This window comes from Ochotona princeps, chromosome 21 (genome assembly GCF_030435755.1).
Source record: "Ochotona princeps isolate mOchPri1 chromosome 21, mOchPri1.hap1, whole genome shotgun sequence".
Taxonomy (NCBI): domain Eukaryota; kingdom Metazoa; phylum Chordata; class Mammalia; order Lagomorpha; family Ochotonidae; genus Ochotona; species Ochotona princeps.
In genome coordinates this window covers 28,149,554-28,173,997 of record NC_080852.1, presented here as the reverse complement: position 1 = coordinate 28,173,997, position 24,444 = coordinate 28,149,554, and the positions used below count along the sequence as shown (strand labels likewise).

Below are 24,444 nucleotides of genomic sequence, written 5' to 3'. Positions count from 1 at the left end.
GATAGCAGATCGCTCGCTCTCTCCCTCTGTCTCTCGATTTGTCTCTTCCTCTCTCTGTGTAACTCTTTCGAGTAAATAAATAAATCTTAGAAATAATGAAAGAGTGAAGGGGCCAGAGATAGTGGGACAACTTAAGTGCTAAAAGAAGTAACTGCCACTTCAACAACAATAATTTTCAAACACGAAGATGATAAAACAAGGGGCATTACTAGGAACTTTACAGATATCAAAGATTAAGCAAATATAATGAACAACCATATACCAACGAATTGGGTAATCTAGATGAAATTTCTAGAAACATATAATCTAACAAAATTGAATATTAAAAAATAGGAAACAGGAACAGAACTACAATTACTAAGGAGGTTGAATCAGTAACAGCAACAAAACAAAACAAGGCACTTCCCAACAAAGAAAACCTCAGGATGAAGCGCTTTCACTGAAGAATTCTATCAAACATTTACAAAGGAATGAACACCAATCTTGGTCAAATGTTGACAAATGAAAAGGAAGGAACATCTCTTAACTCATCCTGTATGACTAGTAGTACTCTGTCACAAAAGCCAGATAGAAATACTCCAATAAAGACAGCTACAGATGGGTAGCCCTAATGAGTCGTGATGCAAAAATCCTCAGTGAAAAGACTAACAAACCAAATTTAGCAGCATATGGCAGTGAACACTTGGGATTTGTTTCCAAAATACAAGGATGATTCAACATATGAAAATCAAAACCAATCAACATAACTTGCCACATTAGTAAACATCACATGATTATTTCCATTGAAGCAGAAAAATATTTGACAAAATTCAGCACATTTTCATCACACACAAAAGGGACAGGAGGACTTGAACCATCACCTGCTGCCTCTCAGGACGGTGGAATTGGACATCTTGAACACAGTTCCTCTTGGGACACAGGTGTCAGAATGGCTGAGCCAAAAGTCTGCCCCGCTCCTTCTGCCAGCCCTTGCCAACAGCACTCCTTGCCCCCAGGGTTGAGGCCATGCCAGCTCTACGTCCATGGCTTTTCATTGGCTCTTCCTTTTGGGACCAGATATGCATGCCATGTCCTTCCTCACCTCCTGAGTCTATATCAGAGTCAGCCAACTTCTATATAGGGCCAAAGAGTAATGATTGTGGAGTATGGGAACCAAGAGACAAAATTGAGAATACCACATAGGTACTTACAGAATAGAAAACAATTTCCCAAAAAGTTTCATTGATAAATTCCAAATATGAGCTATGTGGAGCCACTGTTGTAGCACCGTGGATTAGACTACCACCTGCAATGATGGCATCCCCTGTCAGAGTCCTGGTTCAAGTCCCCACTGTTCCCCTTCCAAAGGCAGTGGAAGATGGTCCATTGAACTTGGGTCACTGCCACCTCCATGGGAGTTCAGGATGGAATTCCTAGCAGCTGGCTTTATTCCAGTCCACCTCTGGCTGCCATGGCCATTCGAGTAGCGAACCAGTGGATGAAAGGCCTATCTCTCTCTCTCTCTCTCTCTCTCTCTTTTACATACACACACACACACTCTTATTCTGTTGCCCTGCCATTCAAATAAATATGCTATTAACCAAAAAGAAAGAGAGAAAAGAAAGAAAGAAAAGAAAGAGACAGAAAGAAAAGGAAAAATGAGAACTGGTACCTTTTCTCATTTTTCACTGTTTTTGAAAATACAGCTCTACTAAGGAGAAGAATGGAATTGTTTTCCAGGGATAACATCAAAGTTAGTGTTCCCTATCATGAAATTAGCTGCAAATGTTCTTCTGTAAAACCATTCTCAGCTTGCAGGCAAAGAGGCACCAGACGGGCCTTGGACTCCACCCAAAGAGTACCTCCTCACCGGGGCCTTCCCAGGACACTCGGAGCTGTGTCCGGCCACCCTCCTTTGCCTTCCAGCCCTCAGCCTTCTTTTAATTCTCTCTGAAGCACCTTTCTGACCCACTGCATGTTTGATTTAAGGATATAATTTCCTTTGTTATACATTCCTCTTCTTCCTGTGAATATTTTGGGGGTAGGTTTGCTTTTTTGTTTGTTTTTTTGTTTCCGTCTTGGACATTGCTTGTGTTCCTAGCACATGCAACATGTCTGGTACATAGTAGGCACTAAGGAGGCATCTGTTGACTGCCTGAATGAATGAGTTGGTGAGCAAGTGAATGAATGATTTATACTAGATGCAAAACGTGTTAGGGACTGGCACGATGGCTCAACTGACTCATCCTCTACTGCAAACTCCAGCATCCCATATCGGTGCCAGTTCATGTCCCAACTGCTCCAGTTCCCGTCCAGCTCCCTGCTTATGACTTGGGAAAGCGGTAGAGGATGGCCCAAAGCCTTGGGACCATTGCATTCATGTAGGAGACCCAGAAGAAGCTTCTGGCTCTTGGCTTTGGATCAGTTCAGCTCCAGCCCTTGTGGCCATTTGGGCAGTGAACCAGCAGATGGAAGATCTTTTTTCTGCCTCTCCTTCTCTCTGTAAATCTGCCTTTCCAATAAAAATAAAACAACTACAAAAAAGAACATGTTAACACCCATAAGCTCTTAGACCATCAGCCAACACACTGAGGGCTCAGTGGCGTCAGACACGCCTAGTGCTAGGGGCATGTAACCATCTGCAAGGTGGAGGCAGAGGCACTGTCGGTCCTACAGTCACAGATGGGACTTCTGGGCCAGTTGCAGGTCCCTCATGTCCGCACAGCCTCAGAAAAAGGTTCCCATCCTCACCCTGCTGGGTACTGCGGCTACCTGGGACCTAACCGTCAGGGGCTACTCTCCTCCACTCCCGCAGCATCACCAAAGGCAGGAGCTAGGCGGGACTTGCATCCAGAACTCTGTGCTGGGCTGAGCAGCAGCGAGCCTCCAGGTACTCATCCAGGGCCCTCCACGGCAGACAAGCAAACTGGACACTTTTTTTTTTTTCTTTTGCATGATCCAGCCGTTGGACTGGGACCAAAAACTAGAGCCCTTTTCCCTGCCCACGGTCGCTTCCAGGCCAAGCGTCAGGGGCTCACACGGGAGCCGGCTCCCGCCCCTGGCCCACAGCCAGCCGTCATCCCCATGAGGTCAGCCACGGCCTGGCGATTTCGGGGAAATACCAGCTCCTTATTAAAAACAGGCGGCGGTCAGGCCCCCGCTGCTTTCCCAGTAGAAACTGGGGTGTGCGTTCCAAGAGGAACCCGAGAGGGCCGGGCTTGGCTGGGGAGCCTGCAGCCAGAGCGAGGCGGGAGCCGCAGTACCTGGAAGGGGGCGCGTCCTGGGGGTGCAGGGGGAAGAAAGAGAGCCACCCCCGTCCACAGGCTTTGGCCAGGGCAGGCCACGAGTCACAGAGCCCACACAGAGACTGAGCTCCCCGCACTGCGGTGGGGGGGGGGGTGTTGAGGGAGCATCGTGGCCGTGATCCCCACCAGCTGCCTATACCGGAGACAGACCCAGGCGGAGGGCGGCTCCCGAGCATCCTCCCCTTCCGGAGCAGCCCCCAGCCCTGCTCGTCCAGCCCCACCTCCGAGGAGAGCCTGAGGAGCCCCCTGCAGGGGGCGCGAGAGGCCGCTGCCCGAGCCTACGGGGCCGCCCGGCATCTGGAGCGAGTTAGGCCCGCCGGGCGGCGGCGTGAGCTCATCCCGGCCCGCCCCGCTGCGGTTTGCACGCGGCTGCGGAGGGAACAACACAGAAGCGCCGCCGAGGGTCGGCGGGGGAGCGCGGCGCGGCAGCCGCTGCGCGCGGGATGTGGGTGTGAAGCACCGTGGCCCCGAGTGTGCGTCACTGGCGCGGGGCCCGGAGGGTGTCCCAGTGTCGCGGCTGGAGGGGGCGTGCGTGCGTGCGCCACAAGAGAACACTACAGCACATGTTCTGCTCCTGCTCACCAAGAAGGCCAAGGGCAGAGGAGGAGAAGGGTGTGGGCCAGGTGCATGAGGCTTGCCCCCCCCCCCCCAACGTACACACCAGCCCAAACCTGTGTCCTCACACCCGGATGCTCACACTCTGGGTTCTGTGGCAATCCAGACTCCCCAGGGACTCTATTCCTACGGCCACCCACATAGTAGTTCTGGTCACTGCCCCTACCTGACCCTCCAGTCTAGCCCAAAGACCTCACTCTCTCAGCGCCCCCTCCCCCCACTGCAGGAGCAGCAGAGAAACCCCTTTCCAGCTAGGTCTTGGCTAACACTGACACAGTCTGGACCCACACGGCCTCATAGGCAGACACACACTCCCAAGAGAGGCTGCCCTGTGTCCGCAATCCGAGGGGGAGAGCCAACAGCAGCTTGCAACATGAAAGCCAGACTTGGAAAGGCCTCTTAATGTGGTGCCCTCCGCCTTGCCACGGCAGAAAGTAAAGGGGGCCATAAGTCACTGACACTTGCACCGTAGGAGCCCCTCCAAGACCCTTGCCATGGTCCTAGGGGCACAGCCCTGGGGAGTGAGGGTGTGGAGAGATAGGCAGTGCAGACACCCTCCAGCTCTTCCCCCCAACACACACACCAATCAAGCCATCCCTTACCTTGGGCTGTCACCTGGTGCACCTGTTGTCACAAATCTGGACACGCTGTGCAACCCCAAGAAGGCCACCCAGTCCTCACAAGCCCTGGGTCTTAGAATTGGCGTGCCACGTGCCACCATTCTGTCTACTTCCTCCACAGCCGTTTGCAGGGGCACATGAGTCTTTGACCCTTCCTCTCCTGGGGGTCCAGAGACCCCCAGGGCTCAAGGTGCAGTGTTGCTAGGGGTCCTGCAGCTGAGCTTGCTAGGAGCTCTGGGACTCCTCATCGTCCTCCTTGACCGTACCTGTGAGCTACAGAAGCCAGGCTGTGATGGGCCTGTCAGCTGCCACGGACCTTCATATACAAAGTGGCTGCAGGGGTGCTCAGCTCCCCCCAGATGCTGGGACAAGCTGGGCAAGGAACCTCTTTTAACTGGACCAGCTAAGGTTGGCATAACCAGAACTTCCAAATTACTTAGCAAAACATGTTTGCTTTTTAATTAACATGTGCTTGGAAGACAGTGGTTTTCATTAAAATGGGTGGAGGAGAGCAAAGACAGGGGGTGGGGGATGCATTTCAAGGAGCACCACACCCTTAAAGTGTGAGCCTTTCCTCCCACACTGGCAGAGGCTGAGAGGTGAGAATCCTGGGAGAGTCCCCGGGGATGACCTCTACCGGCCTCTTCCTCTAGCTCCATTGCTGAGAGTTCACACAATTATTCCATTACCCCCAAGAGGTGGGTAGATGAGTGAAAGAGAAAACCCGGGAGTGAAGGGGACCAGGCGGGGGGAGGGAGAGGAGTCCCAGCAACCCATGGAAGTCAGCTCACCCCAGAAGGGTGGACTCAAAGGGCAGAGCTGGAGTTGGGAGCCCATGATGACCAAGCCCCTAGGGAGAGTCGGCAGGGGCGTGGGGAAGGAAGGGGGAAGGGAGATGACACCACACACACACACACACACGCACACACACACACACACACTGCACAGCCAGGTTTCTTCACATGCTTTGCGAAGAGCTGACGGGAGGAAGGGGAGGGCTGCCCAGAGTTCTCCCAGGACTGCCTTGCAGCCTTTGGTCCTCCCAGACTGATGGGTACCGCAGCAGGTGTGCTCTGTCCAGCAGGGGTCAGCGTTGGGCCCCTCATACTGCCTCCAGGACTGTGCTCCCAGGAAGGCTGGTGGCAGGGTAAGGAGGAGACCCACCCGGAGTGTCAGGTGCACTTTACCTCTCTCTGGCCTTTGGGGGGTCAGTGTCAGCACAAGGTGTAGCCTGGGTCAAGAGTTGGTGCGGGAATGGGGGCAGTAGCCCACCCTTTCCCCTTGTAGAAGGAAGGGCCTTTGGGTCTCCTGTTCAGAGACCCCCAGCTCCCTACCCAGGGGTCCTGTTTCTCATTAGGGGCCTCCCTGCTGGCCCCACCCCACACCCCCACATGAAATGGGCCTCCCTGTCCCTAATTCATTGCACCCAGCAGGGTGGGAGGCCCAGCGGGTGGGGTTATTTTTTCCCCTGAGCTCAGACATTCCTGACTTTATTATTCTCCACATTTCAAAGCAGCTGTCGCCTCCCCCACCACCCCCGGGCCCACAGAGTCCCACAGGGGCCCCTCCAGGGCTCAGAACATCAGCCTGTACAATCCGATGAGACTAGTACCAGAGGGAAGCTCAGACTCCAAGGTGTAGGGCCATCCTCACTGGACACCCCAACACCTGTGTGCCCCCAGGTACCTTCCCGTGGCCCTATCCTGCTGGTTTCCCAAAAGCTGCTACTAGCGCCTCTGTGACCCAAGACTAGCCCTTGCCTCCACCGACACCCGGTCCTTTCCCTGGAGGCCTGAGACCCCAGTGAGTCAGTGACCTCTCCTGGAACAAGGGCAGACTCACGGTGCAGGGGGTTAAGCCGCTGCCTGGAGCACCAGCATCCTATGTCAGCCTGCAGGTTTGAGTCCCAGATGCTCTGCTTCTGCTCCAACTCCCTGCTCATACACCTGCAAAGCAGCAAAACAATGACCCAAGTTCTTGGGTCCCTGATACCCAAAACGGAGTTCCAGGTTCCTGGCTTCTGAGAACTTGGCCAAGGTATTTTCCTCAGTTTATTCCAGTATCCTGTCCTTACCGCTTCACCGGGTCTGCTTGGGGTCACCCCCTCAGACAGCTGCAAGTAGAGGTAGCCTACAGGGGCTTCCACCTAGGGGAAGACCCTGACTCGTGGAGAAACAGACAGGGACCCAGGTGGGGCAAATGCTGGAGATGAGTAGAGGTCAACCTTGGGGCCTGGGCGTGTAGGCTTGACAGCAGCATCCTCAGGGGCCAGGGAATTAGGGGTCACTCTGAGACGTGGCTCTAGAGGGTCCTTGTGGTACATAGTAAGCCCACCCCCTGGGAAGGAAGCAGCCCCTCCCCAGGCAGAGAGCAACCAGCCGTACCACCCTCTTGGGGCTCCCAAGCCAGGACCAAACAGAGGACAACTTGGTCTCCTCTCCCTTCCATTAGGACTGAGCACAGACCCTTTCCTGGCCTAGAAATCACTGAACCTTGGCCCTCTTGTTGCACAGGTACCCATTTCTCTCTTGGTGCCACCTGCCTTCTTAGGAGTCTGGGGAACAGGCACGACATGTGGCAGGTTGGGGACACACAGAACCATGGCAGGACATCAGGGGGGTGAATTGTCTTCCCTCTGTGCCCTACCCACCTCAGCCCCAAACTCACTGGCACCCCTTTGTCCCAGGGACTCACTGGGACACTCCTCACTTCTGCTCCATCCCAACTGACAGGGTCGGGCTTCTGTTCATCATCACAGGGGCACACAGCATCTGATAATCACAGGATGGATGGATGGATGGGAGGGGTGGGGAGAAGGTGGGCGAGTGTGAGAAGAGGTGGATGGGTAAGCTTTGGATCTGAAAAGGACTTGCTGCTTTCAAGGGTCTCTATGCAAGATTTGGGGAGTTGTCAACTACAACAAACGGAAATATCCTCAAAACTTAAAAACTAACACGTAAGGTCTTATTGTGCCAGGATCTGGAAACCAGCAGCCACCAGCTACCATCACCAACATTATGTAAACGAAAGGATACTGCCAGAGCCAAAACAAGGCAACGGGCCCCAAAGACACACAAAGTGAATTTGATGGAAAACACACTGTGTGGAACTCTTACATTTTGGTCCTCCAAAACTTTTAGAGCATTGCTAGGTCAGGCCTTGAGATCCAGAGGGTCTCTACCAGGGCAGCAGTCTCTTCCGCAGCAGGTTCAAGCCCCCCTTTGCTTGCACACCCCTCTGGACAGAGTACCCACAACCTCCCTCAGTGAACTTAAGAGCCATCTTTCAGTGACCTGCACAATTATCGTGGGAAGAGACTAGGAGTGGCATGAGATGGCAGAGGAGCCACGCCAGAGGGGCGAGAGCAGACAGAAGCTTCATGACGCAGGGCTCAGGGAGTTCTCACGTTCAGCTGGCCTGCTGTTTAAAGCTCAGAACACTGGCCAAGATGTGAACATTTCCAGGGCACACTGGCTCCCAGTCTCTGGAGTCGGGGGTCTTCCCGTTGCTCCATTCCCACCCAGCCCCAGAAGAGTTCTGGCCATGCATTCTAAGTAAGACTTCAGTGGCTGCATGAAAGGCCTGGACCATCATCAAAAGGACAGGGACTAAGAGAAAATGCTGGAACCTCACAGATCGCCAGCCAGGCTGGAGAGGAAGCAGCATGCAGGGGTCTTGGGTCCTCCTCAGTTTGAGAGGCCCTGGGTGCTGGGACTGGAGGGAGCCTGCTGGGTGGTCGGGCCTAGGGAATCTTGTGTATTCACTCACACGCACTGCACATTCCCACACACTCACACGCACTTACACACCCCCACATTCCAGTGGTGCTCTGTCAGCGTTTGGGCAAACCAGGATTGTGTGGCTTGGGGGAGGGCAGGGAACAAATAACCCCCAAATTTGGGTGTGGGTGGGGCTGAAGCTGGTTGCGGGGAATATGGGGGGAACCCGGGGAGCCACTTCTATGCGGAGTCATGGGTTCTAGGCTTGGGTGTTCCTGCTGCCATCTGAAGGATGGGATCAGCAACCCCCTTTGGGACCAACCCTGTTCCCAGGCAAGCCCACACTTGGCCCTGCAGCCAGTACCCCACTCACGCCCTTGGCAGCTCACAGAGCTAGCTGCCCCATCTCTCTGGGCTGCTGCTTCCCCCTCCAGTTGCATGTCTTGTGTTCTCTGGGGTTCCCCACACCCCAACCCTTAAGGCCTTCACCAGCTTCCCCACAGCCTCCCTGCTACTGACTGCTGCCGCCTGCTGCCAGCCCCATCTTGTTCATCTGATTTATTTCCTTCTTGTGGCCAGGTAGTTTGGTCCAGTTCCTGGCTTCATTCCAACTGGGTCTCACACTCTACTCCCCAGTTCATGCCACTTAATCCATGTTCCATGCCCTGAACCTGGGGGAGGGGAGCTGGAAGAGGCCGCAGCGTGAGACTGTGAAGTACGGTGGGCAGCTGTGCAGGAACATCAGGATGATGGAGGATACTTTGTCCAGGACTATCACAAGCCCAGCTCCAGTAATTTGCTGTCTCAAGTCCCAGATCCCAAACCTCTGCCCTCAAGCGGTGAGTCACTGGGCCTCCCGCATTCACATTCCTGTCTACACTTTTGGGGGCAAGGCCTTGGCCTGTCCAGGGGCCTGAGACTGAACTCTGCCCTTGGCCTCCCCCTTGGACCTTCTGGTTTAGCCTAGAACTCTGGAATGCTGGTTCATGCCGTCACCTGTGAGAGATCTCAGAAATCAGGCCTCAGAGTGAAGTGCAGAGAGACCCTGGGCGGCCTAAGGCTAATGGGCCACGTGATCTGGCCCTGGAGGCCTGGAAGGAAGCTCCGGAAGGATAAACCTCTCACCCGGTCCTGTCCTAGAGGCTAGACCACCCTGCTTGAGGGGGGAACTGGGAACAGTGTTTATGCAACTGCGGGGAGGCCACAGCCTGGCAGGCAGTGCTGCCCGCCCAGCACCAGCACTGACTCAAGAGCCCCCCCCCCAGTATGTACACACTCAGACATGCACACTCACGTGTGCACACAGTAGTAAACACACATGTACCCACACAGACACAGGTAGATACACAGAGGCCACCTGCACACACCACCACAGATGCACAGCACATGACATGCACCTCCACGCACACTTGTAGCACACATAGAAATGCATATGCATCCTGTGCAGCCAGGCTCCTGGGGAACACTGAGTGAGGAGGAAGTACACCTGCAGCTGAATCTCGCCTCCTAGTTGCCTCCATCCATCCTGCTGTGCCGCGTGCACCCACAGCCAGCGAGCCAGCCCATGTGTGCTCAGTACAGCCACATGGAACATGCCCCAGAGTGGCAAAGTGGCCATGCTTATGACAGGGACACATTTCTTTAAGTGTGTATTTATTTCAGACTCAACACTTGTGGTTTACTCCTCAAATGGCTGTGACAACCAGAGCAGGGTCAGAGCCAAAGTCAGGGACTCAGTTCAGGTCTCCCATGTAGGTGGCAGAGACCCAGCCACTTCCGCCATCCGCACTGCCTCCCAGAGTGTGCATTAGCAGAGGCTGAAGTAGGTACCGAACCCTCTGCTGCAGGATGTGGACGGGTGTCTTGAACAGTTAGGCCATCAATCTACCAGGTAAGACAGACACAGCCCAGCTGGAATGAGCCTCCACAGGTGGGAGGCAATAGCCCTGGCCCCGCCCCCACTAGCCACACCAAGCCGGTAGCCTCAGACTGCACGGGTAGGGAAGCTGACTGCAGAGGGTCACAGCAGGAGTGAGGGTTGCTCCCCTCCGTTGCCAAGCCAAGCAGGGGAGCTCCCAAGACCCAGGGAAGCCACAAGAAGTGCTCGAAGTCCTGCAGGGACTGGAGGAGGGGCAGACATTCTTGAGAGACCCTGTGAACTTAAAGACAGGGTCACTTCCGGCCTGGAAATGAAGGGAGAGCAGGTGCCATTCCAGCTCACGGCTCCAGTCCAAAAACGGCTGAGGCTACCCAGTCCCATGGAGCAGCCCTTGGAGATCTTTGCAGGGGAGCTTAGCAGTCCTGGAGCCTGCAAGGAGGTGGCCAGGGCAGGTAGAAGCAAGGGACTGCTGACAAGTGTGTTGGTTATACCAGGTGACATCCGGCTTGGCATTCTGGGGGTGGAGCCTAACGGGGCAGGAGAGGATGGCCAGAGCCCAGCAAGATCCCACAAGCACTCAGACTTAGTCATCCCTGTTGGCCAAGGCCAACGCAACAAGGTGGAAGACACCTGGGTCCTGCCCTAGCAGCCAGACTGTGCACACTGCTGCTGCTGCTCTGGTGGCAAACCCTGCAAGGCAGACCACACCATTTCCCCAACCCAGACCCAGAAAGGAAAGACACCAACAAGTCAGTCCCCAATCCCAAGACGAGATGCTGTAGAGCACTTTTCAAAACCAACCCAAGGGCCCAGTGCGGTAGCCTAAAATCTTCGCCTTGCATGCGCTGGGATCCCATGTGGGTTCTGGTTCTAATCCGAGCATTCCTGCTTCCCATCCAGCTTCCTGCTTGTGGCCTGGGAAAGCAGTCAAGTATGACCTAAGGCGTTGGAACCCTGCACCCACATGGGAGACCCCGAGGAGGCTCCTGGCTCCTGGCTTTGGATCAGCTCAGCTCCAGTCATTGCAGTCACTTGGAGAGTGAATCAATGGATGGAAGATCTTCCTCTCTGCCTCTCCTCTCTGTGTATCTGACCTTCCAATAAAAATGAATAAATATTTACAAAAATTTCTGTTTTTCCTAGCATTTTTGAAGTATCCTGATTTTTTAACTTGGAAAATTTTTGTTTATTTGACAGTTGAGAAAGACACACAGAGAGAAGACAGAGTGAGCAAACTGCCATTTGCTGGTTCACTCCCCAAATGCCCACGTCCAGAAATGGAGACCCCAGAATTCCAAGTCTCTCACGCAGGTAACAGTAACCCAACTCCTGAACCATTCCCTGTTTCCTGCCAAAGTCCAAATTAACAAGAAACTGGAACCAGGAGCTGCAATAGAAAGTCAAATCCAAGTACTTGGGTGTGAAGTGTGGTCACCTTAGCCACAGGGCCAAACACCAGCCCTCACACACACTGGCATGTGCTAAGTGGTGTTTCCCCATTCACCCGCAGCGGACATGCGGGTTGTAGACAATGCTGCCCTGAACTTGGGTCCACAAACATCTGCAGGCATCTTGCTTTCGAGGGCATCTGGTGTAGAGCCAGGAGATGCTGGGTTTAGGGAAGCTGCCCACTTGGCATTTATGGAAATGGCCATGCTGGCTTCCAGGGTTGACATTCCCACACGCAGTGTGTGGAGCGCAGGTCTCTGCCTGCTTCTAGGGGCTTGCTCTTTTTTTTTACTTTAGGATTTATTTACTTTTATTGCAAAGTCAGATATACAGAGAGGAGGAGAGACAGAGAGGAAGATCTTCTGTCCGGTGATTCCCCCCCCAAGCGGCCACAATGGCTGGAGCTGAGCTAATCCGAAATCAGGAGCCCAGAGCCTCTTCCAGGTCTCCCATGCAGGCACAGGGTCCCAAGGCATTGGGCCGTCCTCAACTGCTTTCCCAGGCCACAAGCAGGGAGCTGGATGGGAAAGCTGGATGGAAAATGGGGCCACCAAGATTAGAACCAGCTCCCATATGGGATCCCGGCGTTGCCAAGGCAAGGACCTTAACCGCTAGGCTACCACACCAGGCCCGAGGCTTGCTCTTAATGATTTATGTGGCCATGCATCTTCCTTGGAGAAAGGTCTTGCATTACCAGGGGTATTTTGAGTACAGGAGTTTTTTTTTTTTTTTCCTCGTTCGTTTGTTTTGTTTTGTTTTGTTTTTAAAGATCGATTCTGAATATTATCACCTCTCCTCTAAATCTCTACCTAACCATCACCTTCTCAGATAACCCCTGATCCCCATCATTTAACTCTTTGGGGCCAATGTTTAGCATAGCAGGTTAAGCCACTGCTTGCAATGTGTTCACCTCATAAGACCATGGGTTCAAGTTCCACTACTCGACTCCTAATCCTGTTGCTTGCTAATGCACCTGGGAAAGCAGCAGAAATTGGCCTGAGTGACTTGGGTCATCCTGGTGGGAAACCTGGAAGGAGTTCTGACTCCTGGCTTCAACCTAGTCCAGCCCTGGCCAATGTGGTCATTTAGGGAGTGAACCAGTGAACGGAAGACTGTCTCTCTCTCCCTCTCGCCCTTTCAAATAAGGAATTACTTTTTAAAAGATATATTTACTTATGTGAAAGGCTTATGCCACAATACTATGCCCACATAAATACATCCTTGGGAGAAAAAAAAAGAAAGAAAGGAAGGAAGGAAGGAAGGAAGGAAGGAAGGAAGGAAGGAAGGAGAGAGAGAGAAAGCGGCAGTGCTGACATAGCCAGTTAAGCAGCAAACTGCAGCACCAGCATGCCATATGGGCACCAACAGGTATTCCAGCTGCTCCACTTCTGATCCAGCTCCCCAGCTAATGTGCCTGGGAAAGTAGTGGAAGATGGCCCAAGTGCTTGGGTCCCTGCCATCCACATGAGAGACTCAGATGAGGCTGCTGGCTCTTGGCTTCAGACTGGCCCGGCCACGGCTGTTGTAGCCATCTGGGGAGTGAATCAACAGATGGAAAATTTCTCTGTCTGCCTTCTCTCTATAGAACTCTGTCTTTCAAATAAATAAAATAAGTAATTCTGAATTGGAAAAAAAATTTTAAAAAGAAAGATGTCAACCACCCCTGGCCTCATACACATACACACACACACACGTGCACGCACAGGGCTCAGTAACTCCCACCTGCACATCCCTGCTCAGCTGGACACTTCATAGTGAGGACAATAGGTCCTAGAGCCCTGCCCCTGCAGCGGTCCTATCATCTGGAACAGAGCCCTGCACACAGCCGGTGTTTAATACGTGGTGAGTGAAAGGCAAATGCCAAGACTTCTAGGACAAAGGTCCCCACATCCACTCACACGCCATTCTCGCACATGCACAGCCAGGCCCTTGACCTTGCTGTCATCCACCACTCAAGCAGACACACTCACACCCCATCAGGCCACCCAAGCACACCTGACCTCTTGGCCTGCAAGTGGCTTCACACCCGGTGTGTTCTCTCTACTCTGAGCCCTCAGTTTTCCCCAGGGATCCAACCCTGGCCTATCTGCAACAGGTTGCTCTATCCCCCCATTGGAGCTGTGTGCCCCCTCTTTCTCTGGGAAGCCTTCCCTCACTGTTCCCGTTGGCTTCAGTACCCTGGGTGTGAGGCTTGGGTAGGGGTGGCAGGAGGTATGTGCCTCTCCACTCACCACAGCATGGGGATGCACATGGTCTCCTGCTCAGGAACCCACGGCAGGTGGACACAGACACTGGCCAAGGATCACGCTACAAGCAGAGTGCCTCAGTTTCCCCCACCTGAGACCGGGCAGGAGCTGAGGCCCCTTCAACTCTGCTGGCTTAATGACAAAGTCTGCCTCTCCAAAGCCACCCATTCCCAGGGGGACTCGGGCCAAGCACTCCTGGTACTGGCCTCGGCTCCCAGACCTGCGACAAGGTACCTCTGGGCCAGTGCCCTGTCATACCCAAGGGCTAAACAAGGCAGCTGTTCGTTAGTGGGAGGGGGGCAGCACAGCTGCCACGTCCAGAAGAGAGGAGGAGGACCAGGCACCGCCCAGCTCAACCCCACTCCCACCCCAGCATCTGAGCGATTTGGATGTGCTTTGGGTATCTGCAAGAGTTGATATGCTACAAGCGTGGTCCCCAGGTTGGGTGGTGGTCCTGGGAGGTGACATATGTAACCTTTAACAGATGGGGCCTCCGGTCACTAGGTAACTCTCCTGAGATTAGCTACAAAGGCAGCAGCGAGCCAGGCCCTCCCCACCTCTCCCTAGGTTCCAGGCTCAGGATCTGTTCACAGCCCCATGAGCTCCACCTTCTGCCAGAGGGACCCTGCCAGAGCCTGCACTGTGCTGCTGGCACTGTCACCCTCCAAAAGTGGGAGTGGAATCACCTTTTTAAAGTCATCTGTCACAATATTGGGTTATGGTAAGGAAAAGTTGACAAATACAATGGACTGGAGGGTTTGCAGAGTTAGCCAAAGAGACAAGGAGAGGAGAGAAGAGAGCAAGGAAGATGGGCCAACACTGTGGCATAACAAGTTAATCCTCCAACTCCAACATCCCAATATCCCAGCACGACTTGCAATACAGCTTTCTGCCAACGTGCCTGGGAGGGCAGCAGAAGATGAGTGTCTGGACCCACACGAGAAAACGGAATGGAGTTCCAGACTCCTGGCTTTGCCTTGGCCCTGCTCTGCCTGTTGCAGGAATTTGTGAAGTGACCCAGTGGGTGGGAAGCACTCTCTCTCTCACCACTCTCCCTCCTTCCTTCTGTTTCTCTGTAACTCTACCTTTCAAATACACACATAAATCTTAGTAAGGAAAGAAAATTACAGAGGATGAAGGAAAACAGGATAGAAGAAAAGAAGAAAGAAGGAAGCCATTTATTTATGAGGCTCGCAGAGACAGGGTTATAGTCTCAGCTAAGCCTACAGGGCCAGAGACAACCTTGGTGCAATGTCGAAGGGCTGAAGGCTTGCACAGGGATCCCGGTGCTCTTCCTCTCCCGGGCTCCTTCCCCTGGTTTCTGGTGTCAGCAGCATGCGTGAAGTTGAACTGTCCCCCGCGAGGCCTCCTGGACTCCCTGCGGGCAAAGGCAGCTACAGGTCACCCGGCCCATCCAGTCCGTGGAGCTGAAGGTAGGGGTGGGGGAGGTGGTGTAGTAGGTCTGGCTGGAAGTGGAAATGGTGAGGTTCTCACCTTAGCTGAGAGGCTCAGCTGGCCATGATATGCTTCACAAAGGCTGGAAAGAAAAGGAGGGGCTAGGGCTTCAGCACTGGATGACCAAGAGCATCAGCCTCCTCCCTGCAGGCCCCCCGACCCCCGCTTGTGTCAAGCCCACCTTCGTAGTTGATGCAACCATTGGAGTCCTCTTGGCCCGCCATCAGCTTCTCCACTTCATCCTCTGTCAGCCTCTCACCTGGCAGGGTGGGAGGAGCAGGCTGAGTTGGCATTGCAAGTGTGACGGGTCAGAGAGGATGGGCTTTGCTCACAAGACCCCAGCCCTCACCCCCATTGCAGAAGCTTCAGGAACCCATGACCAGTGAAGAATTGGCAGGGCTCCAGGTATACGCCTGTGCCTCCTCTAAGCCTGGGCTTCCTGCTCTACAAGTGCTGTTCCCTTTGCTACTGGGCTTCCAGAGGATCTCTCCCCCAGAAGGAAGAGAGGCCCCCACTTCTCTGGGGAAAACGGCCTAAGGATTGGCACTTGGAACCTTGGGGAATGGTTGGGGAAGGTTCAGGACCACCCATTTGCCCCCCCCCTCCAGGTGGCAGGGCCCCTTCCGCCCTGCAAAGAGCAGCTACCGAAGTATCCCTCCCTGCAGCCTCCTCCAGAGGGCGACGTGGGGCTGTACATGGTCAGTGCTTGGTCCGTGCAACAGCAAGCCCTGAAGGTGAGGGTGTGAGTGGCAGGGATACCCAGGGCCCCCGGAGGAGGTCAGGAGGCCCCTATTCCACTACCCAAGAGCTCCAGCCATGGAACCTGATCCAGGACCAACTTGGTCCCCCTACACCTTTCCTACCCTTTCCCCCACAGTTGTCCCCCACCCCAACCTGGAGCCGCTGGGTTCCATGAACTGTGCTAACACCTACTTGATGACTATGTCATCCTGCTCCAGAGACACAGGCCCTGCTGTGACCCTTGGCAGGGTGCAGGGAGTGGACAGAGTTTGCCCTCACCCAGAGTGGCCAGCACGTGGCGGAGTTCTGCACCCATGACTGTGCCGTTGCCTTCCTTGTCAAAGACGCGCAGCCCCTCCACGAAGTCCTCATAGGTGCCCGTGTCCCTGTTCTTGGCAATGTGCTGGAGCATGGGCAGGAACGTGTCGAAGTCCATCAGCTTCGTGTTGAGCTCTGCCCAGAGACAGCCCCAAGAACCCCCGGCGGCGGGGGTGGGGAGGCGGTGTGGGCTCTCATGTTGCCCCAGGCAGACCCCACACCCTGGGTTGTATGTGGAGTGCTGGGTCTTGGGACAGGTACACTACCTTCTTGCTTGGGCTTCCCCAGGACCCGCTGCACCTCAGCTTGTGTGGGGTTCTGGCCCAGCGCCCGCAGGACGTCTCCGCACTGCCCATAGGTGATCTTCATCTCACCCTTGGGTGTGCGGTCGAACAGCATGAAGGCTTCCTTGAACTCTGCCGGGAGATGGCAGTTAGCAGGTGGTGCCCATCCCCTGCCCCCACACCACTAGCAGGATCCCCGTCCACTTCCAGAACCCAATCCTGCAACCTCCTGAACCTTGCTCACCTTCAATCTGCTCCGGCGTGAACTCAATCTGAAAAGAAACCCCAGAAGTCTCTGAGTACCTGACCCAGAGAGTAAAGCCGAGCCTCCTCCTGGGGTCCCAGAGTGGCCAGCGCCAGCCCCAGCCCATTCCAGCACTCCAGCGTACACTGCCAGGTGCATGGATAGACCTCGCTGCCTCCCCAGGCCTCTCCACCTCCCCAACCTGTGTGAATGCAGAGTGTGCTACCTGGAGGCTGTGGCTCGGGTGCTGCTAAAGAGCCCCAGCATCCCGAAGCCTCAGCCCAGGTGGGCCTTGCCTGACGCCTCTAGCTGTAGACACGCCACCGTGTGAGACCAGAACCTTCTGGGTTGGCCCGCCTGGGGTCAGGGGCGCCGTGGCCAGGACTGTTGACATGAGTGAAACAGGAATCTCCGGTTGGGAGGCAGAGTAAGCAGGAGGCTACAGGCCAGGGGGTTGTGTCTGCACAGCAACGTGTGTGTGTGTGTGTGTGTGTGTGTGTGTGTGTATCTGTATGTAGGTATTGGCCCCTCATAGAGCCACCTGCACTCCCTACCTACACTCATATCCCACACCTTGTGGGTCCCACAGCAGCACTCCCCCCCGTTCCTTACCATCACTATGCCAGCATAGCTCAGAGCCGGGGCAGTGTTTACTGAGTCCACATCAGGGCCACTTGGCGGTCAGGAGGCCTCCTGGGACCCAGTGTCCCCCTCCTCACCCGATATCAAGTCTATTTTTAACATTGTAGTCACTTGTCCCAAGGTCAAAATCACACAAGGAAAAAGTTCAGGGGAGGGACCACGGCTGGCACCTCACTCCTCCGTGCTTCCAAGGAGCTCCAACAAGCTCCCCAGGGCACACAGTGCAAGGGGACACCTGTCCCTGCCACCCTGCCCTGGCTGTCCCTCGTGGCTTTTGGCTCCACCCAGTGTGAGGAAGAGCAGTTCCATTCCTGGCTTTCTCAGTGCTCTGTCTGCCAAGAATCCTGCTGAGACGAGGTTCCCTGGGCTCCCAGCACGGCCTGCCTGCCTTTCACCTGCCAGCCATGATGGGAGGGGCGGAGGAAGGCTCTCACTCCATCCCAGCCCCTCAGAGCAGAGTCTGTGCCCACAGACACTGCATGATGCCACCATGGGCAAGGCACGAGCGTGGGAACGTGGGGTGGCCAGAGAAGGAGCCACCTCTGAGGCCCATGAGCTTGGAAGGATTCCTGGCAGCTCTGCACTAGGGCTGGGGTTGTGGGGAGAGTGGGAGATGGTCCCATTTCACAGCTCAGAAAACCAAGCATTAAACAGCAGTGTGGAAGCGCATGATCACAGAGATGGAGCCAAGCTGCAATTTGAATTCTTGTCTCAGGGGGCATGACTGGAAAAGAGAAGTGAGCCTGGGCAGTTGAGTGTTGGAGTGGGGGGGTAGGGGCAGGGTGTGCTCAGCAGGGCCCTTCGGGAGGCAGCCAAGGCAGCAGTGGATGGTGGCCAGCTAAGTGCAAGGAGCGGGCAGTACATGGGGTGCGTGCCGCTATGCAGATGCCACAGGTGGCCGTCATGGCTCGTCCTCCCATTTTAGACTCTAGGGACAACTTCCCAGCCAGGCAGGTCTCTTGGGGCTACTGGTTGCAGCTCCACAGTCTGCCTTCTGCACAGATTTCATGACACTGTTTCCCAGCCTGTGCCTCAATTTCCCTTACCTAAAAACACGTGAGGAGGGCTCCACCAGCCCTGGGTTCAGTAACCTTGCAGGGGTGAGTGCGCCCCATGGCCCTGCTACCTATTCTTCCCACCCCCTCTCCCTAGGGGTCTTCCTCTGACCTCACCCCAACCCCCATCCCAGCTCATCAAGGATCATCTCCACCTGGATACTGGGGTTAGAGAAGGACAACTGGCTTTAGGATGCCTCTAGGATGGGAAGTTTAGAAAGGCAAGGCAGAATCAGCTTCTAGAAAGACATTGTTCCAGACCCCAGCCTGAACTTCCTCCTTCAAGGGCACTGGACATTCAGTGGCACTGGGGTGTGGGAGTCCCCACAGCTGCTCCCTCAGTGGTTGGTGCAAGCTCAGCTTGTCTGAAGCCTGCACCAAGGCATTCGGTTTCAGCTCAAGGCTGACTTGAGGAGCCTGATCAAGACCACCCCTGGGACCCCCGTGCCATCCCAGCCCCAACACCCACCTTGATCTTGGAAGCATCAAACTCGGCCTCCTTGGGGCGCTCGGGCTCTGGAGCAGGAGCGGGAGCGGGGGCCGGAGCCGCTGCCTTCGGGGCGGCCTTGGCCTCATCCTTCTTGGGGTCTGGCTTTTTGGGGGCCATGGGAACCACAAGCAGGCAGAGGACACTGAGAGAAAGTGCAGACAGGGTAGGTGTGCCCGGCCCTTTATCTTGCCCCTGCTCTCCTGACCCCGGCCCCACCCCACAGGGCACAATAGGGACAGGGCCATAAAAGGACATTGGCTCAGCTCAGGGGCTATTTTGGGGTCTGGGGAGGGCATTGTTCTAGGCCCAGGAATGGATGGTGGGGAGGGCTCTCCATTCCTCCCAGTCACCTGTTGGGCAGGCGCGGGAAGGGGAGCCAAGGCCACGGCTGAACACACCATTCACACACTCCAGGCAAGACACCGCACCTTCCTGCAGCCCTCTATAGGTACCAATGGTGGGACTACATGTGTGCCAGGTGCAGTGGAGGTGGAAAGGATTGCCTAAGGGCACCCTGGCATTCAACGCACTTCCTATGTGCTCATGGGGGTCCTCACATCTGTGTCTGAGTCCCTGGGGAGAGGCGGTGCATCTGAGTGTACATCTGTGTGTCCATGCCTGTGGGGGAAGGGAGGGGTCTGTACTATCTTCCCTGAGTGTGGGGCTGAAGTTGCCATCCACAGCACCCTTGTCTGCATGCCTGCGAGTGTGGCTGCCGTGTTTATGTCTGGATCTCTTTGTGCCTATGTGAGCGTCTGGTCACAGCAGGCAGCGGAGGCCTCGCTGCGGGTCCCAGGGTTTCTGGGGCCACACAGCAAGGAAAGGGTACTGCTGGGGAGCTCCTGTATGGCTGGCCCTCAGACTTGGCATCCCATGGCCCCCTCCTTGCCCTTCCTGCATATTCTAGGGGGCCTGAGTCCTCCCAGACCCTTGCAGGCACAACACTCCACCCTCTGCTGCCTGCCCCTCCTCTGTGGATAAATCAACACTGGGCCCCACCACCCGCTCCTCCAGGAAGCTCTCTCAACGTACTGTTCCCACGGGCCCCTGCTTCTCTCTGAGGACACTTCACACAGGGACCCTGCAGGAGTGCAGGTTGCAGAGAGAGGTCTGCAGCACCAAGGAATCCCAAGGGTCCGGGCAGGATTTGTCCCTCAGGTCCGCTCCAACAGGCTCAGCCCTGTTCCTGACCCCTTTGTGCCCAAGCTCAGGGCAGGCGGCGGAGATGGCAGAGATGGTACAGTCCAGTGGGCCATCCTTTGGGGAGTGGGAGAGGCATTTCCAGCACAAGGCAGGGAGGGCGGGAACATCTTGCAGACACATTGGGCTCTGTCCCCTACCCCGCATCCTTGCAGGGATGGGGGGGAGGTGTTCCTGGTTATTTTTAAGGCCTGCAGCCTTTGATAGAGACTTCAGAGGCAGCACTCCCCCACCCACCCAGGCCCCAAGGGATGTCCCAGGGTTGGGGAGGGGGAAGAGAGGGCCCTTCCCTGGAGGCACACCATGTCCTTTCTGAGGGGGTTTCTGGGTCTCTGTCTTCCGGTCAATCAGCCCCACAGAATGGGGACGTGGGTTCAGGGCTGCCCCCTGCCCCGCCTGGCACACATTCTTGCCATCATCTGGAGGGCAGAACACCCCACATCTGGAAATCTGACAGCATCCGGGGCTGGAGGGGGCAAGTTTTTCACTTTCCTTCCAGATGTTTGGCAAGAGTATTGAGAAAGCAAGGGTAGGGGGGAGGGTCCGCAGAGACTGCCAGAAATACCGCAGGGGAGAAGACAGCCTGAGGCGGGTGGCAGGGACACACACACACCCAGGGAGGGACCTCGAGTGGCCCTCTGTTCCAGCCGTGCCCAGGCCCGCTGACCTTCAGGCCCACCAACGTGGGATGTCGTCTAGGGGTTCCCAGCCACCCACAGACATAGCCAGTAAGACCAAGGGGGAATGGAGGCCCAGGACAGAGGACACCTTTAGGGTCACCCAGAGTCCCCTGGCACCCCAGAACTGAGCAGCTGAGTGCTCGGGCACCGGTTTCCAGGTCTGTCACTGGAGTGGGCAGGCTCAGGAAGCATCTCCCTCCCTCTCCCTATAGGTGTCAGGCACAGGGAGTGTCTTGGTCCAGAGTCCACATGTACAAGGAAGAAGTGGCTCTGCGGTGGGGACACTGTTTCCTGAGGTAGGTTTGCTGCCTCGCTAGGGCTCAGTCGCAGGAGGCTGCAGCTGGGCGTCTAGCAGCAGAGTTGTGGTTCTGAGCACTCTCACGGTGCCTGAGGGCTCACCCGCAGGACCCCCTCCGAGCTCTCACCACTGCCCAGTCCAGCCCAGCAGGGACCCATAGGCACCCCTTGCATCCCCCAACTCCCACACCCCTGCTGGGGCCTGTTCCATTTATTTGCCTTCAGCACTAGCTGTCACAGGCCAAGAGTGAGACAGATGGCCACACAGGGGCAGGTGTCGGTGGGTACAAGTATAGGTCCCAGGGAGCCCTGGCACTGCCCTCTCCCCCCCCCCCCCCAGGTCCCAGTCTGGAGTCGATACCCTGAAGGAGGATTGAGAGCCTGTGGTGGGGCCTGGTGAGTGGAGAGAAGGTATCTGAACCCTGTTCCAGAATCTTCTCTGGGGACCATCACCTTCCCTTTCATGCCCCTCAGCCAAGGGGAAGATGTGCACCCTACCCTTGAAAGGCCTGTGAATTGAAGCAGGTGGACACTGGCCTCTGTCTAGGATCTTCCTGTCCCAGCCGCTCCCTTCCATGTCCCCAAGTTTTGTCCTCCCCCATAGACCCTTGCTCCCTATCACTACCTGGTCTCAGTGATATGTCGTCCCCGACCAGCACCACACCTCAAACGACCCTGGGCCAGCTCCCTCTGCCCCCTCTGTCACTCACCACCTCCTGCCCACTTCCATACATGTCTCCTCCCTGCCTCAGGGTCAGCAGTGCCAGGAAGTAGTTCTTTTCTTCCATGGCTATCTGTCCCCAGAGCTGGTGTACACAACTGGCCCTTAGTCAACGTTCAACACACGAAGGTCCTAAACAGCTCAACAATCACACCTTTCCCAGAGAGATCTGCCAAATCCTATCTGCGGGGTGCAGAGTTTTGCCAATTGGCTGACAGATGCTTGGGGACCGCAGAGGGCACCCCAGGACAGGAGTGCAGACAACAGCTGCCCCAAACCCAGTTCGGTTCAGGCTTCTCCACCTGCCACTACCCCAGAGCCCTTGGCCGGACCTTGCCAGGCTTCAGGATACGGACAACCTCCGGTCCTTGACAGCCGACCAGTAGGGGGCGCAGAAGGGATGGGATCCGACCTCTGGCTCTTGGATTGCAGAACCGGCAACCAGGATCCTGACCTGGAATGCAGAATCCTAGACTCAAACCCCAGGCTTAGACCTCACAATCTGAACCCCAAATTCAGAACCCATAGCCCAAAAATCCAGGACTAGACTCTCCTAGGGCCCCAGACCCAGGTCCCGGCATCCCAAACTCCACATCCCAGGAGGCCAAATCCACAGCTTGCTTAACCTTAAGTTCAGATCTCAAACCCAGAATTCAGAGTTGTCAATCAAACCCAGGACCCAGGTCTCCAGACCCAGGACTATGGCTGGTGAATACCCAGATCAATACTGCCTGTCACCCAGTGTGCAAACAAAGCCAGGCCTCTCCCTCCTAGCAAATAGCTGGGTGGGCGCTTGGCAAATTTCCCAGGAACACCCCTCACCCTGGCAGAGCATGGCATCTCCATGGAGGGGGCAGAGGCGAGAACCAGCTGTCCCTTGGGTCCAGGAGGCAGAGGTAGGGGTCGGGTTGCCCACGTGCCCTCATCCCCAGGCCACAGGCTCCGCAGGCAGCCCTGGCCCGTCCGGGCACGCCCCTCCTGGCCCACAGCCTCCGGGCTGGGATGCAGGCCCACACTTCCCGGAGGAGTCAAGAACGCGGCCTGCGCCAGACCCAGAGCCTTAGAAGTAGGTCAGATGTTGCTTCGCAGCAGGTCCTGGAGACCCCGTGGCTGCAGCTGCCCACCAGGGTATGCATGCATGTCCATGTCTACATGGGGCTCCTAGGGCCACTCGGCCACACAGCTTTGGAGGCCCACAGTCCAGCGGTGGGACGAGGGCTGCTGCCCCCGGGGCAGCCCAGGCTGGAGATGTCACGAGGCAGCCACGAGGACCAGGAGAAGCACTGCTGCACCGTCCCACAGCTCTGGAAGCTGGGGTGGAAGTCTGACTCCAAGGAGGACTTCCCGGCAAGACTGCTCTGCCACCAACAGGATGTGGCCCGCTTCCCGGAGGCACAGCCCCAGGCCGTGAAAGATGGGAAAAGTGTGCTCGCTTACTCGAGGCAGGCGGAGGCACAAGGCTTCCCTGCACTCCCGGGACCCTGGCTGTTCCCTGCTCCTCCTGGCCTCAGTGTCCTCACCTGTACAATGGCCGCGGGTACAGTTCAGCGGACCCAGGCTCGGAGGACAGTCTCTGCCTTGCCCCCACACCACCACCAAGGCTGCCCCCACACTACACACAGACAACTCTGTCCTCCTCGGGCAGGCCAAGCACAACTCTCAGGCCCCTCCCTCTGCCCACTGTGCTGACGGGGACCAGATGCTCCAATCTTGTGGTTCCAAGGGTGGGGGTGGCAGGGCCCAGCGGGCTGGCAGGCGAGTCCTGGGTTTGGCCCAGGGACCTATAATCAGCTCTTGCCCCTCTGATCCCAGCCCAGGACTGACGCTTGGGGCTGTGGTGTCCTGGCCGGCTGTGACCACGGCCGCTATATTTGGGAGCCCAATTCAGCATGAGGGAGGGATGGCAAGCAGGGGCCTCCAGGGCCTTGTGGGGGACAGGATGGGGACAGCATTGGCCAGGCTTCCTCCATTATGGAAGGAGGGCACAGCCCTGGTCTACAGTTATATAGTCCATGGGCAGAGGTCCTTCCCAGAGGGCATCTGGTCTGGGGGAACCCACAATGTATCTGGGACACGGAACCCCCTTCTCTGGCCCAGCGACTTGAGAATCCAAGTTGGGCCTCGCACGCTGAGTGCCAAATGAGAGGGGGCTGGCAGGGGTGGGTTGAGGCAGAAACAGAGTGAGGCTTGGGGTAACGAGGTCTGAAATGGAAGCTGAGAAAGCTGAGGTCTGGAGCTGGGGTCAGAGGGCAGGGAAGAATTGAGCCGATCAGTCCCAGCTCTGCCTGGTACTCTAGCTTCCAGACAGGGGCCCAGCCCCTCCCCCACCCACCACATGGCCTGTGGCCTTCCTGCACGGCCCTGGACATTCCCTGCCACTGGGCCAAACCCTGTACTCTCCCACCAGCAGTCTCCCAAAGAGCAAATATTTATTGTCCTTGGAAGAAAAAAAAAAAAGAGTCCCCTTTTAGGATTGGGGTCTGGGAGCTACGATTGAGGTTTGCA

General features: G+C 56.0%; 1 protein-coding gene across 1 annotated transcript; it reads right to left on the bottom strand.

Moving 5' to 3' along the window:
• Positions 1-15,064: 15,064 nt before the first annotated feature.
• Positions 15,065-19,213, bottom strand: MYL3 (myosin light chain 3). The gene is made up of 7 exons (XM_004581414.4): positions 19,021-19,213; positions 16,855-16,882; positions 16,593-16,742; positions 16,288-16,461; positions 15,449-15,526; positions 15,307-15,349; positions 15,065-15,190 (listed from the first exon to the last, which is right to left on the bottom strand). Exons 1-6 carry the CDS (start codon positions 19,156-19,158, stop codon positions 15,321-15,323), a joined length of 597 nt encoding a protein of 198 aa, XP_004581471.1. The 5' UTR covers positions 19,159-19,213; the 3' UTR covers positions 15,065-15,190; positions 15,307-15,320.
• Positions 19,214-24,444: the final 5,231 nt, after the last annotated feature.

Bases quoted from the DNA above. Each gene is read 5' to 3' on its own strand.
- MYL3 (XM_004581414.4), bottom strand. From the start codon at position 19,158: ATGGCCCCCAAAAAGCCAGACCCCAAGAAGGATGAGGCCAAGGCCGCC. The intron at 16,743-16,854 runs GTGAGCAAGGTT...ATCTCCCGGCAG, and splicing joins CACGCCGGAGCAGATTGAAG to AGTTCAAGGAAGCCTTCATG. The intron at 16,462-16,592 runs GTAGTGTACCTG...GTCTCTGGGCAG, and splicing joins GGGGAAGCCCAAGCAAGAAG to AGCTCAACACGAAGCTGATG.